Below are 19,187 nucleotides of genomic sequence, written 5' to 3' on the forward strand. Positions count from 1 at the left end.
AAACCTAGACAAAATTGCGATAAGCACGGAGCATATACCGCAGACAGTGTCATCACCAGCACGTAATGCTCAGCGCGGACGGCCCCCGCTGTGGAGCGCAGTTGCTATATTGAGTTTAGTAGCTAGGTGTCCTGCCCGGAGAAGCTGAAGTTTAAACTCCCTGCATTGCAGCCTTGAGCTGCTGGAATCAATCACGCAACAATGGCGACTCCCAGCCCTAGCAGCAACTCAACAACCTCCTCTAGCAACAGCAGCAATAATGCAGGATCTACATCAACATCATACCACCACCAGTCCCCATCTCAGCACATAACGACAGTCAGCAGCATGCAGGGTAAGACGTTAAAGATTCAAAAGCCCCTAACTGCTTCTTTTCAAGTGATTTTTGCCAGAATTATTTGAGAAAATGATTGGCGAAGATGTATTTTCACGCTGCCACTGCTGCACTCCAGCAATGCAGTGTGTATTTCCTCATCATCGTTTTGTATAGGCCTGTGTACAATGCTTATTATATACCTTGTTTTATTTTTGATAAATCCGTTTTACTTCGGAAATGTTTAGCACAGTGTATAAGGGCAAATGACATCTAAAATTAAACGTTAATTAACTGAAAATGCGTAGTTAACTAGCTATATTTATTTGCAGTTTTTCCACTTAGCGAGTATGCTAGCTAGCTCTGCTATATATTAGCAATTTTCTGCACATAGGCCTGATGCTACAGGGCAGTATGTAGTACGTTTACAACACATATTTTTGCTGTTATTGACAAATAAGGTTTAAACCAACCGTGGCAGTATAATGTTCAAATATGCCGTATTAAGAGAAATGACCGAAACCCGCAAGTATTTTGATTGGTGGCAATTATGGACACTAAACAAAATGTTAGCAAGTCAAGAAGCTAACTAGCTAAGTGTTCTCCTATTTGTTATACTTTGTTTATTTACATTAACGATTTAAATCATTGGAATATGTTTATATTGTCATTTTCAAGCAAAAAAACCAATGCTTGTAGCATTGATTGTATTGTCTTCTTGTGATATTAGTAACCTAGTTAGGATATGTAAGTACAGTAAACATATAGATAGCCAGTTAGCTCGTGTGTTCACTGAAACTGCATTTAGCCTGTTGCGAACTCTACTCTGCACCCAAAAGCTAACTGTATCTCTCTGTACGTGATAAAATATCGTTGCAAGTCGAGTGTATCTGTGTATTTGGTAAAATATTTGGCTACACAAAGTGGTGGTTTGTGTCCTAGAACGACGTCATGAAAATGTCGAGATTTGTCACGGTGCAGGTTATTTTTCTGCAGACAATCCATTAAATGTTTAATTTAAACCTTTCAGAGACCAACACGTGCTGGAGATGTCAGAATGAAACAGGTACTCTTACACATTTTTTATAGGAATGCAAAGTGTGAAAACGTTTTGTTTGTTTCCATAATGCACAAATACGACATGCTAGTAATGGTGTTATGTATCATTAGACCATATATAAATATTTCCTATAACATTTTAAAGGCAAATTTTTAAATATTCGCATTCTTATTAAAACATCTTTAATTGTTTTCTGATTGCAATGATTCTGTAATTATTATTATTATTATTATTATTATTATTATTATTATTATTATTATTATTATTATTATTGAAATAACGTTAACGTATTTTATATTGTCTGGAATAACAAAAGTAGTATTATTTCTTTACTTCCAGTATGAAGTTCATAAGGCACTTGGATATTTTATGGGAATATAATCAGTGTGTTCATGGAATGTAATCAAGTAATTAGCAGAAGTATCACTATAAGCCTCTATAGACTTTTTTCCCCACCAGTTGTTACAGATGTTAGTGATCTGCACATCACAAAATTTTGATCTTCACATAAGTTAGATTGTGTAGGTCTACAAATTGAAGTTTTTAGTGGTAGTTTTGTTACTGATTTTGGATTGTAGCTGATTGCTTGCATTTTTATTTAATGTATATGCCAAGGTAGTGATTTAATGATGTTTTTAAAACTTGTATATTTCAAAAGTTTATTTTAAACTGCATTGGTCATAACAACAATGAAAATTCATTATGATTTTCAATCTCTGAGTTGTGTATTTGTATATATGTATGTATGTTTATATTTCATAATGTAGAGTCAAAATGATAGTTCTGACAGCAAAAGATAGGGTGGTTTGTCAATTCATTCGTACATATTGTTGTCCTATATTAAATGTATTTCTTTGAAAGGATGAGGTTTTCTGTACGCATTGTTTGACTACAGACTCTGGAGACATTTAGCTATGATAGGTTTACTGTCCTGTTTGTGACTTTGGTTGGTACCCGTTAAGTATGTTTTATGTTTTCAAAGCAAAATATCGTGCCTCACTTTGGATGTCAGTCTCTAATATTAGTGTTTTCTGAGTGCTGTTACTTAACTTACTCCAGTTTATTTAAAATGGTGACAGCTGGACATCGAGTTTTGTGGAATTTTACTCATTGTTGTGAATTAAATAATCAAGACCAGTGGCTCTCATACTGGGATATGCATGCTACCAGTGATACTTGAAATTCCCTGAGGTCATATTACAAAAATATTGTGATTATTTGTTGTGTGCGCTGGGAAAAAAAAACAAAAACCAGGAATTGAACATTTGAATTTCTTAATTTAAAAATATATTTTCTTAATAGTTTTCACGATGTTTAAGACAGTCATAACAGAGAATATGGGAACTAATTTGGGGCAGGTTAGCATCGCCTGCGCTTTACTGTATGCGGCAGTTCTTGAGTCTGAGAGGGATTATTCTTTGGTCACCTGCAGTCGCTGAGACAATAGCTCATCACCGGCAATGGTGATACAAAGAGCACAACAAGTGTTAGCAAGTGTCGGAAAAGCCACAAAACAGCGGTATGGTCCCAGTTACCTAAGTTTGGGATTTACTTACATTCAAACAGAGGAAGACCAAGGCTTACTACACTTATCCCTGACATTTATAATCTTTGCCATGCCAAGTAGGCTCACCCCTATCACTGAAATGGTAAGTGCTGTTGTTTTTCGTGTATGCTTGTGTGTGTGTGTGTGTGTTTACACGCACGTGCATTCAGGATACTGAGTACATTTTTTTTTTTCCCCACACGTGTGGTATTTGACTACTTTGCGTTGGTCTGAAGTGGTATGTAAGACAGAAAGTCTGAGAACCACTGATCACTGATCAGGTTTATTTAGGGATTGAAACCGGGATTCATTTAAAAGCCGGGTCTCATAGTGGCCGGGGGCATGGTCGACATGAACAAATAAAGGCGGGGTCCTAAATATAGGGTTAGGGGAAAAAACAAGGGTGGATAAATTACTGGGGGCTCATCTATAAAGGCTTTGTACAAACAGAATGCATGAGAAACATTCATTCATTCATTTATACAAAGAATTTGGGACTTAAAACAAAACACCATAAGCAAAACATACCCTGAGAAAGATTTTCGAATGGTACAGAGCAGTTGTATGAACATTTTGAAGGAAACCAAAAAAAAAGCAACATCCCAAGTTCTGAAAGAATTGTGTATCTAAGTTCCATTTACTCTTTTAGCACCTGGTGAAATGCATATTAATAAATGACGAACAAATCTCATATCTGATAGACAACTACGATTTAGCATTTGTTTTGTTGTTTTAAATGAATTACTATATACACCAATATATTTAGTTGAATTTCAGTTAGAGGTTGCGTACTGCAAAACAAGGTAAGCTTTGATGTTTATATTTAGCAAACATCCTTGTTTTTCAGTTGAGATTTTGCTTGCAGCTAAATATTATTAGATATTTGACTCTGCTGTAAAAAAGGAAGGTCTATTTAATGTTAATATTTGGAGTAACGCATATTTTGTTTTTATGTTGTGACATCTGAGTGTATTTACAGAAAACTCCTGTATTGTACATGACCGGTCATACTATGATTTACATCACATTGATGAAAATGTAACTTTTAAGAATAAATTTTTAGAAATGAATTACTGGTACTGTTAGCCAGCTCTTGTGATTTTGATTGCCTTGCAGTACCGTAATCTACTGATTTATAGTTTGTTGTAAGAGAATATTTCCAATATCAACCAATATTTGGATATAGGCTATACGGTGGTTTTACTAATTTTACAATTATGTGCCTCAAAACATTTTTCTCATGGATGAAACTGGATATTAGGAAAAGTTAGCCTCGCACCACTGGATAAGTTATGGAAACCTGGACATGTAAAACCCTGATTTGGGTTTTCTCATACCCTGAGTGAACTGATTCTGAATTTGCACATTGATTAGTGGAATGCTGAAAGGTAAATAAGTATTTACCTTTAATTGTTAGTAGATTGGTTAACTACGCTTCCCATACACCCTAGGAATTGTCTTCTCGTTTCTCTAGTGCTCAACCTCCACACTGATAAACTCTTCTGGAGTTTACAGTAGGAAACATTATAATTTATTTTTCTTTAAATACCATCCTACACTGTATATACCAAGGTGAAATATCTAGAATATATGACAGTATGAAAAAATCAGTATCACCTAAATCTTGCTGTAGGGTTGAGCCCTGTGCTGCCTGGGATTTACTCCCCCCCCCGACCAGTATAAGCAATTAGAAGATGGGTGGATGGATGGATAGTTTATTCATTTTTGTTCCCTGTTTTCCTCATTTTTAACTGGTTGTAGTTTCTTTTGTTGTAATCTTTTGTGGAGTGTCTGTTAATGAATCTTCTTTATGAGTATATGTGTATCATTAAGACAAATGATTCTATTATTTTTGCAGTAATTGGTATTCTTGATTAACTGTGGAAAAGCCCTGTTACTTACTAGGTGTATAACTTTCCAAGTTTACAGAATATTCTAAAAACTAGCTGTAGGGTAATTTTACTTGGGTTAGTGGAATTAAATTGGAATGTTATATGATCCAGTCAGAAAAGTTTTCAGAGCCCTCTCATCTTGTCATTTTAAGTCCTTTTGACTAACCATTAATGTTTAGCTACCTGGTAAGTAAAGTTGGTCATAATCATGCATGAGTTAAATAGGCATTTTGTTTAAAGTTCTTTATCTGCTTTAGTTTTAGTGAGGTGATTTTGAATTCTAGTAGGTGAGGATTGAATGGATATAAAAATGCTGACAAAATGTTTCACCCAAACTTTTTCGGGTGAGCCAGTAAAGTAATTTTTTTATAACAGTAAATCGTTGGGCACGTGTAGTAAGAGAAATAATGCGTTGCTTTGAATTACAATGGACCTGATGCAGTTTTTCTTAATCCTCCACTATCAAGAAAAAGAATAAGGAAGCTATCCATAGTGGATCTTTTTGTTTTTGTATAGGATCTCAGATGAGGATATTTTCTGTAAAGTGGTGACATGCAGTATTTGCTGTTTTCATGTGAAATGCATCCACCATCCAGCATAAGGTTTGAGGAGCCCTGGAGCATATAGGACTCAAGACAAGAGTATAGCCTGGACAGGATGATAGTCCATCACACACTCATGCATACTCATACATTCACTCCCTACGGGCAATTTAGATGTGCCACTTCACCATACTGCATTTCTTTGGCTTATGGAAATCTTCAGGACATGCAAAGAACATAGAAACTCCACACACATGCAGTGGGGGTGGGATTTTAACCCCCAACCCTGGAGGGGTGAGGTAAGAGTTCTATTCGCCAGGCTTCCCTGAAATTACAATAGGTTAATTTGTAAAATCTATAAATATATAATGTATGAAATTCCATATTTGGGTATGCATGGTATGTGTATAAACAAAATGCAAAATTTTTTTGCAATTCATTTATTGACTATATAGTTAACTGGCTTTCAGCTCCACAGGCATTTTGCCCTGGTTATAAGTTATTACTCTTGATGGTCTTTCATTCGCAGTAGTGTAAAAATCTTTGCACTTAGTGGTTGGGGTAAAAAGATCATTTAAATGCAATCCTTTCTTTGTTTGTCTTGTTAATGGGAAATGGACCTTATTGTTAAAGTATGTTACTGGGTCATTTAGTCTGCAGTACTATTGTTTACCAACACTGTTGTTTTGTCTTTCGAAATTTGTTTGCTGTTTTATAGCTGCCTTTCCTTTGGTTTTGCCCATCTTGGTGGATGAAAAATAGAGGGAGGTAAAATGTCTCCTGTTTGACCTAAACTGAAATATGCACCTGTGGGCCCACAGGCCCCTACTTGTCTGTGTTGACAGATATTTGTACTAACGAACTTTAACAGCTATATGTGACGAAGCGAAAATAAACTGATGAAAACCTGTAAGGAATATAAATGTTTCCAAATTAAAGTATGTGATGAAACCGTGAATAACATTACAATACAGTAGCTTGTTTTTTGCACGGAGAACAATACATCTTTAAAGAAATGATTTGATTTATTTTTATACATAATTTCAGATTTCGTGTCAGTGGCTTGGTTTTTAGTACTGTGACATCAAGACCCTCCGGTGGGTTTCTTTTGAACTTCTCTGTTCTGTCTCCGTTTGTGTAGATTTTTTTCCTACAGATGTGTGGTTTAGGCGGGTCGGTATCCCTTTTGTTTACGTGTGTGTGTGACGTGTGATGGACTGGCATCCTGTTTATTGTGTCTCCTGCCTTGCGTGTCCTGTGACTCCCTGGTTAGACTCCAGGCCCTGCATTGGATCAGCCAGTTTAGCTACAATGACATACTTTACACTTTAACAAATTAAAGCAATTTTTGGTGCATATATATATATATATATATATATATATATATATATATATATATATATATATATATATATATATATATATATATAATTATATAATTATATTTCACAAAATTGAAGATTTATAATAAAATAAATGGAATATATTATTAACACTATGTAAATTGTTCATCTTTACAATCGAGTCATACAACTGGTCTAGCTTAATGAACTGGAGTGTCGTCACTCTGAGTAAGGAATTTACTTATCAGTCCTTCTTGCGATGTAACCCCTTTGGGGTGTGTAGTTCTTCGATACTTAGTCATGTGTGCTCACCTCTATGCGTATAGGACACGATAATGGACTTGCCAGACTCATCAAAAGCTTCTTCGAACTGCTTATTTTTTCTTTCTGGACTGCAAATGAGTATTGGTGGATAGTTTGAGGGGTTTGTACTTTGTAATCAATGACACCTGCTAGGTAGGTTCTGGTAATTCCCATGCTTATGTTCCATTTATTGACAGCGTTAGTAATTTAATCACATTCATTTACCGCATACATGAGACTGGAGAATTCAGCTTATTGTCTATGCCCTGATACTTAAGGTTGTTACCGAGATTTTAAAGACAATTTTTTACAGGAGTGGTTTTGTTGACCCCAAACATGGCACATCTCCACTTCCCATCTTCCCACTTAGATTTGATGTTGTCGGGGTTGTGAAATAGAAGATGTGTTTTGTTAAAAAATATTAAAATATTATTTCTAAATTGTTGTCAAAATCTAGCTTTTATTGAGCTAGTACAAAAAAAAAATCTACAATATATGGTGAAACTACTACCCTATACTGCAGGAGGCAAGAACAGTGAACAGTACGGTAGCAGTTAATTTTATATATTCTTCCTGCATTTTATTTAGGCCAATAAGCATTTTTCAGCCACACGGTTGCCTTGTTTTTTGCTTCGAAATAGATTCTGGGTGTATTGTTCCTGTAGGTATTTAACGTGGATTTGTTTGAGATCTTTTTAACCTTATTTCCACATTAGAGAAGAATCAAGCATATGTCAAAAACAAAACCATGTTAAAAATGTTTTCTCTCTACCTCAGGCTTTCAGATAAACCTGTCTGGAGTACCCCAAAGTAAGCCAAGTATTTTTTGCTAACGTACCATGCCTTTTGTGTTTCGGTTTAACAGTCTGGTATGGGGAGTCTGTCCACTTTTGTTCTTCACTAATACAAAATGTGGTGGGTGAGCTTCCATTTACACTTTGGAATGAATCACATGTTCGTGGCTGATTTAAATCACATTGTTGACAGGTAAATGTTCACTGTTGTGCCACTTCAAAATGTAGGTTTCGCAGTGTATGTTCACTCAAGTAACTGAATTTTACTTTCATATTTTACATACAAAATATTGTAATGGAAGCTCTACCAGGATTTTTGCTTCAGTACTACTAACAGATAAGGCTGTTCACATTTTATTTTATTATTTTAAGCATAGTATCTCTCGTTGGGCATGAGCTGCACTTTGAGAACATTTATGCTCATTGTTAATTTTGTATGGTGTCACATGCAAAAAAGTCTCAGTCGTCATTTCCTTCAGTTTCACGTATTTGTTGACAGTGGCAATGATGGCAACTTTTTTTTTTGCCAAATCCTTCTCATCATGAATACTTGCTTGTAAACATAAAAATTCTAATGATTTCACTACTGAGAACAGGGGTGGACAAACCATGAAAGTCAGAGGCAGTCCTCTGATAGCCCAGATATATAAGAATTTATATACACACCCATTTTGTGTTGAACTTTTATTTATTCATTTATATATTTTTGTACAGTTCTTGTAAATATAGAGCATGTTATGGTTTTTAAAGGAGTTCACACGTGATGTCTTATATTTTTTTCTTTGTTTCATACTGCCCAAGGTAGCTACTGCTATATTCTTCATTGTAAGAACTACCTTCGTATACAGAACTACCTTTAGCCCTGACATAGTTTGGCCTTTTTAAACCTCAGTCTATATCTGAGACCTGCCTCATTGCAGTTATATATGCATTTCTATCTGCAAATACATTTGCACATAAAGCTTTGTTGCAGAAATACAAATGCACATTTTTTGTTGAAACATTTATGGATTAAATTAGCATTTTTTCCCCTGAATTTTCTATATATGTTTGTGTATTAGAGTATAGTGTGAGTTGGTGTAGTATATGGTTTTTATAAGCTAGTGTTAGCGTTAGTTCCACACAGGCTTTGTAATTAGTTGTTTTGATTGTCACTTATTTGCTATCTTTCAAATCAATTTTTACTTCGTATTTTTGTGAATGCACCTTCAATGCAAGTCAGTCAGATGTATATCATAGTGATTAGGGATACTTATTAGAAAAAAACTATATATGATTGCTTTATATTCCCCAAATATTCCCATTATATTGCAGCCATTAAATCAGATGTAGATTATGCTACAGTATGACAGAATGTGCAATACTGCTCTGATGAATATGATGAAATATGAAATCTTAGAATAAGCAGAAATTAGGATAATTTTTCACAGCATGAGTTTCTTCTGACAGTCTTCTTCTGGTTGTCAAAGGCACACTGTGTATCTTTTCCAGGTAAACGTAAAGCACTGAAGCTAAATTTTGCTAATCCACCTATTAAACCGACAACCAGAATCCACACAACTGGGCCTCCTTTTCAGAACCCACACATGTGAGTAGACTCCTGAATTTAGAGACCCTTGCATGTTTGTAACTTTCTACTATCCAGGAAATTTACATGAAAAGTCTCTTGTCAGGTGGGAGGATTATTAAAGCCATACATTTCATTTCAGACACAACAGTAGGAGCGATAGGAGCAAGCCACTCAGAACTTCTATTACCTCATCACTGTAAATAAGTCTTTCCAGTGGTAACTAGTCTGCTTTAGCGATTTAAAGTAGAAAATGTTTGAAAATATTTGTTGTGTTTAACATCTGATGATTTGTTTGATGTATTTTAATTAAAATCCTATTTTGGAATTGATTGATATTTGGTTATTTAAAAGATACCAAAATTTTTGGAAGCATCAAAAACTATAGGCAGAGTTTATATTCTCCTTCATCATTATATTGATTTGATGGTTTCATTCCTATTATCATTCCCGTCCTCAGTGAAAGGCTGCGAACGCACAGTATCGAGTCATCAGGAAAGCTTAAGATATCCCCGGAACAGCATTGTGACTTTACTGCTGAGGACCTCAAAGACCTTGGTGAAATTGGGAGAGGTGCCTATGGATCAGTCAACAAGATGGTGCACAAGCCAAGTGGCCAAATCATGGCAGTGAAGGTGATGCATACCTCTTACCTTGTAACGAGGGATTGCCAAGACAATCAAATATGACTATTGGGGGCCTAGTGGATTTATATATTGTGTCAGTTTTTTTTTAATGACTTAAATGTTGATTTTTATACTCTCTTAACAGTTATGGAAATTAGACAACCCTTTGTTAAGCAGGAAAAAAACACTTTTGTATAGGGCTGTCACTGTTGATTATTTCAATAATCAGGGACGCACACAACTGGTATGCAAGCAAGTGTTCACGTTTAAAAGCGATACGTGTGGCAGTCGATTGTTGTAACAGTACAGATGTATACTTATTTTATATGCATTTACGCTATGACGAAATTATTGTGCATTTTAACCTTTATATGCTTTATATGAAAGAAATCAGTGTTCGAAAATCCCCTACACAGCTTTAATACACATATTTATACATGGCTGACTAATGCACTGGTCCATTTCACGACCTAAACTGGACTTACCAATTAAGTCAACCAGACCGTAACTTCACCTGCTAATACTAATAAAGGCAAAATGATGCCTGACCTGCTTTTTGATTAACACACTTAAATTTTAACTGACTCACCAGTAACTCAAATATCATTTAAAACATTTTTTGTTTGAAAGAAGCACAATAATGACATATCAAAAATGATCTAAATCAAAATTCGTGCCTTAGTATCGATATGGAAACAAAAATGTTGGTATTGTGACAATACTAGTGCACTGACATAGCTACCCGCTACCCCACTGTTCCACACAGGCTCGCACCATGTGTGACGTTAAGTGACATGGCATTTCATGCACATGCAATTCTCACAATGTAAGGACTGTGATAGTCCGCTGTACAATCCATCAGTCAGCTTGCATCAGAACATGTGACAAATCCTTTTAAACATTATTTAGTGTATGTTAAAAAAATCAGTCTAAAGTTTACCACAATTGCTTTTGCATGAGCTCCGTGTGCGTTCTCCGAGACAATCACAATAATTCCTGTCCTTGCTGTTGGGCTCACTCACGGACCTTGTATGAGAAATTAAACAAAAATGAATGAAGGGGAGAAAAGTGAACAAGAGCTGGTCACGATAAGACCTTCATCTTGCGATTCATCAGCGCTGCTTTGTGTCTATTGGCACAACTTACAGCAACACCATTAATTTGGAAAACTCTTGGTAGTTAAGTTCTATGTAGCTATATAGTTAATTTTCAACTCCTAAATATTACAAAAGCTTCAAGTATAAGTTTTTCCAATATTGTTTAGTCATACTAAAACATGTTCATGAAAAATAATTGATGTGGTATTTATGTCATATACTGTATTGTGTAAGATGATGGGGCAACCTTTGGTATAGCCGCGATTACTTTGACAAATTGGAATCATAAAAATTAAATTAAGCAACATAATTTAAGTCATTGTGATGACAAATATAGGCTAGGCTATTCCGAGAGGCTAAATGGCACATATCAATGGCTAACCTTGCATTATAGAGTGAGTCCATCATACCTGACCATCTTCGGTATTTGCGCTGCAGTCATGCCGTGGTGATATTTATGTTCTGCTTTGCAATATTGACATTCGACTGCATTTTCATTCTCTTTGAATATGGAGTGCTTACTCACAAATGATGCCTTCACTCTCTATTTAGATCCTCATCTGCTGTGCACCATATCATGAAATTGGCAGCATCGGTGGGTGCTTAACTATAGATGTCAATTCAATTACAGCATTCAGTTACAATTGTGCTTTTTTTTTTTTTTAAATCGCAGAGAATTCGGTCAACAGTTGATGAAAAGGAACAGAAGCAGCTTCTAATGGACTTGGACGTAGTGATGAGAAGTAGTGACTGTCCCTTTATTGTTCAGTTTTACGGGGCTCTTTTCAGAGAGGTAACGTTCATAGTTTTGATAACTTAAACATTGTTGATTAGACTGAACAGAATATTATCAGAAGGTCAATTCTTTTTTTAGTGGAATTAAACATTTTTCCATTAGTGTTATATGTTGTTATTATCTTTATTACCAAAAGTTTGTCATTTTGAAGAAATCAATTAATTGCTTTATTTTCCATATATGGTGACAATACTAGGAATGAAATGTACCTTAACATATATTGCCTTTGAATGTGTGACCAAAAAATGACAAATACTTTTATTTTTCAGGGTGACTGTTGGATATGTATGGAACTCATGTCTACCTCATTTGACAAATTCTACAAATATGTGTATTCTTCATTAGACGATGTGATTCCTGAGGAAATATTAGGCAAAATAACATTAGCTGTAAGTTCATTATACTCCCTAAAAATGAAATTCTGACAAAATGTATTTTGAACCACATGAATATAGATGGCCATAATATATTTACTTACGATCCTTTTCTGACCTTTTATTCTAGACTGTGAAAGCACTTAACCACTTAAAAGAGAACTTGAAAATAATTCACAGGGGTAAGTTCAGGAAAAAAAAATTGTGAACAATAACATTTTAGTAGGATAACATTTACTGTTGGTACCCTACCAGATATTCTTGTAATACTACAGTATCTATTCCTACATTAGCAACACTGCAAATAAATTATGCACATGCCCTTTCTGAAATGCTATCATGTTTATTTTTTTTCCCTGACACTTTCAGATATAAAGCCTTCCAACATCCTTCTAGACAGGAATGGCAACATCAAACTCTGTGATTTTGGTATCAGTGGACAGCTTGTTGACTCCATCGCAAAAACCAGAGATGCGGGATGTAGACCTTACATGGCGGTATGCATTCAGTGAAGGGAGGTTAAAATGTACTTTGTGTCCTTTCTTGGCACCATTATGGATCCTGGTCATTGAATTTTCTGGGTACTGCGGCATCTAATCTTATCTCTGCATGTGTATTAACTTTGGTGTTTTTCTTGTCTTTGCGGTTTAAAATCAATTTGCTCTGCAATACAAAATGCTAATCGAGCCGTACATGGCTAATTCAGTCTCTTATTATTCATGGTGCTGTACTATGCTTATCAGATCATTTCCAGTTTTAACATTGTTGAAGGCTTTCAGTCTGTAAGGAGTCTTGTTTCAAGTGTTTTCTCGGTAGGAACATAGCCTCTTCCCATATTTTTAAAGAATGTTAGTATTGAGTAATGTATTGAGTAATGTTTTTTTGAGAATCTTCTGTTCTTCTGCATGAGTCTATTTTTTGTTTTGTTCTTCGGTATTGATCATAAGTGTTGATGGACAACTATACCATGTCAGAGACATAAAATCAGATATATGGTCACAGGAAAGCCTCAGATTTTAATTGGAGTTTTCAATGAGATTTTTCATTCTCTATGAATAAAGTTACCATATATGCTCATCGTTAAAGGCAAAGTAAATATAAAAATTATAGTTAGCTTTTTTACTCTTTTTATACAATGTTATTATTTTTTATTATTATTTTAAGGCAATGATTTAATATGTGCTGTCTGTCTTTATTTTATAGCCGGAAAGAATAGACCCTAGTGCTTCCAGGCAGGGGTACGATGTTCGTTCAGATGTCTGGAGTTTGGGGATCACACTGGTAGGTCAAAGTTTACAGTCATACAAGTTATAGTGATGTTCATGCACTGATCCGATATTCAGACCGGTATCAGCACCGATCCAGACATATTAGACAAATTGGGCATTGGCCATATGTGACCGATCCATGTCCGATACTTATTTAGTTTTCTGCTGTCTGTAAAAAGAAGGTTCCTATTTCTTGTTAAAACGATTTGTACGAATAATAGCACGACAACTCATGTTTCAGATATTTTTTTTCACCATTCAAGCTGAACGATAAAGTTGCCACTCATACTATTTGCCACTCAGTGGATGTGAGCGCGGTGACATCCACCTGCTGTGACATCATGTCCATACCCTTTGTAGTAGGAGGAGCTTAAGAACATCAGATAGGAGGGTGACGACAAATGTGACTTGCATGCTTGCAAGTAAATTAACAAACATATCTTTAATCTGAAAGTATTCTACGTTTGAAACAACTAGTACCACAGCAATTTGCAATCTTTGTAGCAACTTTGTAACAACAGATTTGAGAAGTGGAAGCAGCATTTAGTGGAAAATCCCAGTAAACAAAGCGCACACAATTGTGCAAGACAATGCGAGTAGTATGGAAAAAGCAATGGATGATTTGGAAGTCAGCTAGCTTGGGTTGCTTTGCGCAATCGCTACAGTTTGTGATACACTTCATTATGATAGCAGCCCCTGGTGTAAGTGACTGTTAGCAGTTGGGAGAAAAATTGTGGGGCATTTTAAGCATTAGCCACTTGTGTATCCACACTTGGAAGATATTCAAATTGAACTGCAGATGCCTCAAAAATGCTTAAAACAAGATGTACAAACGAGGTCAACAGTACATTATGTATGTTACCAGTAGCCTAATTAAAGCTTTTTTGGCATACATTTTTAAATTTGTATTTACTAGTTTTTAAAAATATTAATACATAAAGTGTGTGTGTGTGTATATGTATGTTTGTGTGTGTGTGTGTATATATATATATATATATATATATATATATATATATATATATATATATATATATATATATATATATATATATATATAATTTATTATATTAAAAAGAGCTCTTGTTCCAGAATCGGTATTGGATCCAAACTGAGAAAATGTGAATCGGCCCATCTCTAATTCATTGACCTTCACATTAATAGCTTATTGTGAATTTGAACGCATTACGATTCTTTCTTTGTGAGCTCTCTAGGTTCAGTTTTGATCGTTAAGTAGGCGAATAATCAGAACTGTTGCAAATATGACTGATTTGAATATCCTTTGGCTGTAAAAATTTTCTGTCGCCGTTTTTCAAAATGATCCTGTTGTTGTTTCTCTTCGGCATAGTATGAGCTGGCCACTGGTCGATTTCCTTACCCAAAGTGGAATAGTGTTTTTGATCAGTTGACCCAAGTTGTAAAGGGAGATCCTCCACAGCTGAGCAACTCTGAGGAAAGGCAGTTTTCCCCCAAGTTTATCAACTTTGTCAATCTGTGGTGAGTATAACAATACAATGTATATATATGTTAATGATACTGGTATGTCAAGACAAAACTAACATTTAGTTTCCTTACAATACTGGAACGTTATTTCCATAAACCATATTGACATTTTTTTAGTGGAACGGAACTTACATCATTTAAACTCCTCTCAATATGTCAGTATTTTAGTCAGAAGAAATCTACATGCAAGATCCACGTGAAAGGACTGCTAATTACGTTTGTTCTTTTTAGCCTTACAAAAGACGAATCAAAAAGGCCAAAGTATAGAGAGCTTCTGGTAAGTAACTGTAATTGTCGGCAGAGTGTAAAATATACTTTTTGTGCCCTTGCAGTGTGTGTGTGTGTGTGTGTATACTACAGTTTGTATTCATTGGTACATTTCTGTGGTTTGCAGAAGCATCCGTTCATCTTGATGTATGAAGAGCGGACTGTGGAAGTTGCCAGTTACGTGTGTAGGATCCTTGATCAGATGCCTGCCTCTCCCACCTCTCCCATGTATGTGGACTGATCGCTAAAGGTGCAGGCATAGGCTTTAGATATAAACAGATATAGGTGTAAAGATTTGTGTTAATCACACACTAAAGTGTTGAAAAGAGATGGGGGGGGGGGGGAATCCCAATCCCAGAATGCCATGTGCAATAATGTCATTTCAACCATTCTGTACTATATCAACATTTCCACGCAGATGCTTGGATACAAACATGCTAATTGTCTTCGTGTGCAACGTCGGGGCTTATTACAGTCATCACGGTTAGAGTGTGTGCATTCGGGTAGAAAATGATTTGGAAATTGAATTTTGAAAGGGAAATGTCCATTTCCAAATGGTCCAAGTCCATTTCTCCCAATCATGTTACATTACAGTAGGTGACGTCATCACACCCACCACCCAATGGATCTGCAGATGTTAGAAAGAGTAAAGAAAGATGTAATTGAAAAAGCTTCAGAAATGTTGATGGAATGGGACTATCATCTCTTTTATTTAGATATTTTTTAAGGGAAAATAAATGTAAAAATATAAATTTTAAAGTGAAATATATATGTTAACAAATTAAAAAATTTACCCAAAAAAGGTTGGAAATGAGATTTAGGGAGAATGCAACATACATGTAGAAAAGTACAATGTGTGTGCTCCTCTGTGCTCTTCTATTAGCAATATAGCAGTACGGAAACACAAATGTGCACACGTAGTCTCACAGGCAAAGGAAAGGACAACTCTACACTTCTGTAAATAAGTTCGTATGCAAAAATGTTGTCCTATTAAAACATGACCTGTATATTGTGGCTTTATTTTCTTTATATGCAAAACATCTTTTGTGTAATTCATTTTAAAGCATCCAAATCCTTTTTAGCTGCACAGTTTACACGGGGTGTTCAGACAGTAGGACATGACAGCAGTGTGTCTGTGTGCGTGTGCGTACCTTTTGTTTTTGAAGTTGCCTCTTTTATGTTTAAGCGGTCTTTTAATTGTAGGTCCAGGTTGATTCCTTTTTTTCTTGGTCACATCTTCTACAATGCACTTGGCATGTTTTTTGAGTAACCCACTTGTAGTATCACTGTATACAAAATTAATTTGTTCTTCTGAAACGTCGTCAACATTGTTTCCATGTATACTACAGCACTTCAATGTTATATCTGAAAGGGAAATGTCAACCATTTATCTAAGTATAATCATATATATTAAGATGAGAGATTGCACTTAGAGAAACCATGAAATCATTTGGTGCCATGCATTAAAATATTTTTTCCTGGCAAAGAACTAATTTCAAAGATTCAAACTACTGTTTACTGCTGAACCCAAGTTATGATACATTTTAGCTGTTTTGTTTTACATATTTGAAAAAAATGGTGACCTGCACAGTATTCTTTAATCATGTTTTTAAAGTTGTCAGACTTTACATCCAGAAGTCATGGACAAGAATGCTGTAAAATTTAAATTTGTGTGACTTGGCTGTAAAAATTGTCATGCTAGAACTATCCCCCTGTCTAATACGTTTCCTTTGCAGTCATGGAATTCAAACACAAGTGGAAATCGTCTTATGGTATACAGACTTTCTTATGGAGTAAAATTAGTGTAGACACGTCAGTTTATTAGAATGTTAATATTTGATTATAAAATATTAAGGGTGATGAGTATTACAGTGTATCTTTTAAGAATATAAAGTATGTATGATGTTCACACAACTGTGAAAATATTATAACTGTATGTTGTGAACTTGTTCTTTTTTCCTGTACAATAGAAAATGTATTAAAAAAATGACGTGCAGGGATATTGCCTTATGTCTGTGAACGGGAGCTCGGGTAATGTAACACCTGCTTTCAGCAAGCTCCCTGCTTCCTGCCTATTTTATCCTATTTACTTCACATATTTAAGAAATTATCAATGGAATATTAAGTGTTCATGTAGTAATGATATGATCTAGTATCTGCCTGCAGGTCAGTTGTAATAAAATTAGGACGTGACTATGACCCTGTCATCTTTTGTAAGGTCTGAAAATGTTTTATTATTTTATTTTTTTAAATTATTAGTCTAGGAGCAGTATCTTTTACATATACAGTATATGCATAAAATATATTTCTGGTTAGCTGTATTTTTATGAAACGACTATATTTTTTAAATGTAATCATCTGAGTAATTGGTCAACTCTGACCAGTCTCTTGACCTAACTATGGGGAATCCAAAAAAAAAAATACTGGTAGACTGATTTAGGTTTTATAAGTAAATACTAACAGTTATTATAATAAAAGGCCAACATGTGCAGTGGCACACATAAGAAGCATCTGAACATCAGAGGAGTGAATTTGAATGTATATGAAATGTTACAAAACAACTTGGATTACCAGTAAATATTGCACATGGCACTGAAAGAAATAGCTGCACAGTGACACCATGTGGTTGTGTCTCAACACTGCATTTACTGGCATTCAGTACTTTGATTAATTGAATCGTTTTAAACAGCATAATGTAACCTTAGAATCCCTCTTGTGCCCTTTATGCAGTTATTGGTAGAACTGTGTATGATACAGGTCATTTACTGTTAACTGTATAAAAGACATCGATGGCAGTTCATGAATTATCCCTTGTACAAATTATATGAAACACTAAATGAAATGGAAGCAGGATATATAGTATAAAAGTCTTGATGTATACATCCCTGACTATATCTCTTAGTCTGGGAATAAAAGTACTTTTTAGATTTTATAATTTGCTTGAAATTACCATTCATTTTTTTCTTACCTGGGCTAAAACACCTGCAAATGAGAATGAGAAATTCTGAAATGTAAGCAGATATTAACAGCAAAGTAACTACGAATTAAATATGTGGTGCTCATAATTATGGTAAGAAAAATGTAGTATATCTGAATGGGATAATGTTAACAAGACGACTAAACAAAATGGAAGTCTATGAGTACAAATAATGTAGTTGTATATACCATAGTGTTCTAATTTTTGCTGAATGAGTTTTTATACTACTGAATCAGAGATTGAGTATAAGCTTAAATTTCTTGCAAATGCTAGTCACCCAGTTAAACACCATCTGTAGTGTTAAGAATAAAAGCAACATAACTTTGACCAGTGACTAAGGGTAAATGGATTGAGCAAAACATAGCCCATTTGCAGTACTTATAAGAAGTATTCTGCTTTTATCATCCTGAAATTTTCAAGAATTTATATAGTGGTCCAAAATAGCTGGGCATCAGGACAACACAAATAACGTAAAAACCTGAAAAATTCTTCATTAAAATAATCCGTTGCAGCAAACTGCCTTTGGAAGCCACCCAATGCTCTGTTGAGTACATCCATTTTTATAAAAGCGGTTCACATTATTTCAGACTAAATGCTCTTGTCTTTGGAATGTCTCTAAGCACCGACGGCAAAGACACCATGAAGATCAAAAACCTTTCAAGCATATAACTCTGGGCAAAAGTTGCAGAGAGATATGATCCAGGGGAGGGGTGTAAGAAAAGATTTCAAAGGCAGTGAATATCCTTTTGGAATACAGTCAAGAGAGTCATTAAGTGGTTCAGAGTACACTGCCCCACCCTGACTATGCTTAGAGCAGTCTTTCGGTTCAAACCTAGCTGCTGCATTGAAAAAAGAAAAAAGGATTTGGTCAAGAAAGAGTCAAGAGCACAGTAATACATCTCGCTTAGAGAAAGCCATGAGA

General features: G+C 35.1%; 1 protein-coding gene across 5 annotated transcripts; it reads left to right on the top strand.

Moving 5' to 3' along the window:
- The first annotated feature begins 30 nt into the window (after nucleotides 1-30).
- map2k4b (mitogen-activated protein kinase kinase 4b) lies at nucleotides 31-17,487 on the top strand. 5 transcript variants are annotated; one of them, XM_049013168.1, is made up of 14 exons: nucleotides 31-334; nucleotides 1,344-1,379; nucleotides 7,777-7,809; nucleotides 9,285-9,381; nucleotides 9,503-9,559; nucleotides 9,821-9,995; nucleotides 11,757-11,876; nucleotides 12,149-12,268; nucleotides 12,384-12,435; nucleotides 12,623-12,750; nucleotides 13,457-13,534; nucleotides 14,867-15,015; nucleotides 15,253-15,298; nucleotides 15,416-17,487. In XM_049013168.1, exons 1-14 carry the CDS (start codon nucleotides 202-204, stop codon nucleotides 15,527-15,529), a joined length of 1,338 nt encoding a protein of 445 aa, XP_048869125.1. In that variant the 5' UTR covers nucleotides 31-201; the 3' UTR covers nucleotides 15,530-17,487. The 5 variants fall into 5 exon arrangements, with proteins under 5 accessions (XP_048869125.1, XP_048869126.1, XP_048869128.1 ...); XM_049013172.1 differs by lacking the exons at nucleotides 31-334; nucleotides 1,344-1,379 and adding exons at nucleotides 1,713-6,121; nucleotides 6,401-6,450; XM_049013169.1 differs by lacking the exon at nucleotides 7,777-7,809.
- Nucleotides 17,488-19,187: the final 1,700 nt, after the last annotated feature.

Source organism: Brienomyrus brachyistius, chromosome 5 (assembly GCF_023856365.1).
Source record: "Brienomyrus brachyistius isolate T26 chromosome 5, BBRACH_0.4, whole genome shotgun sequence".
NCBI lineage: Eukaryota > Metazoa > Chordata > Actinopteri > Osteoglossiformes > Mormyridae > Brienomyrus > Brienomyrus brachyistius.

What these genes read in the sequence shown, in the direction of transcription:
- map2k4b (XM_049013168.1), top strand. Translation starts at nt 202, where the DNA reads ATGGCGACTCCCAGCCCTAGCAGCAACTCAACAACCTCCTCTAGCAAC. An exon ending in TAGGCAAAATAACATTAGCT is followed by an intron (nt 12,269 to 12,383) that starts GTAAGTTCATTA and finishes CTTTTATTCTAG; the next exon opens with ACTGTGAAAGCACTTAACCA. An exon ending in GATGTAGACCTTACATGGCG is followed by an intron (nt 12,751 to 13,456) that starts GTATGCATTCAG and finishes TTTATTTTATAG; the next exon opens with CCGGAAAGAATAGACCCTAG.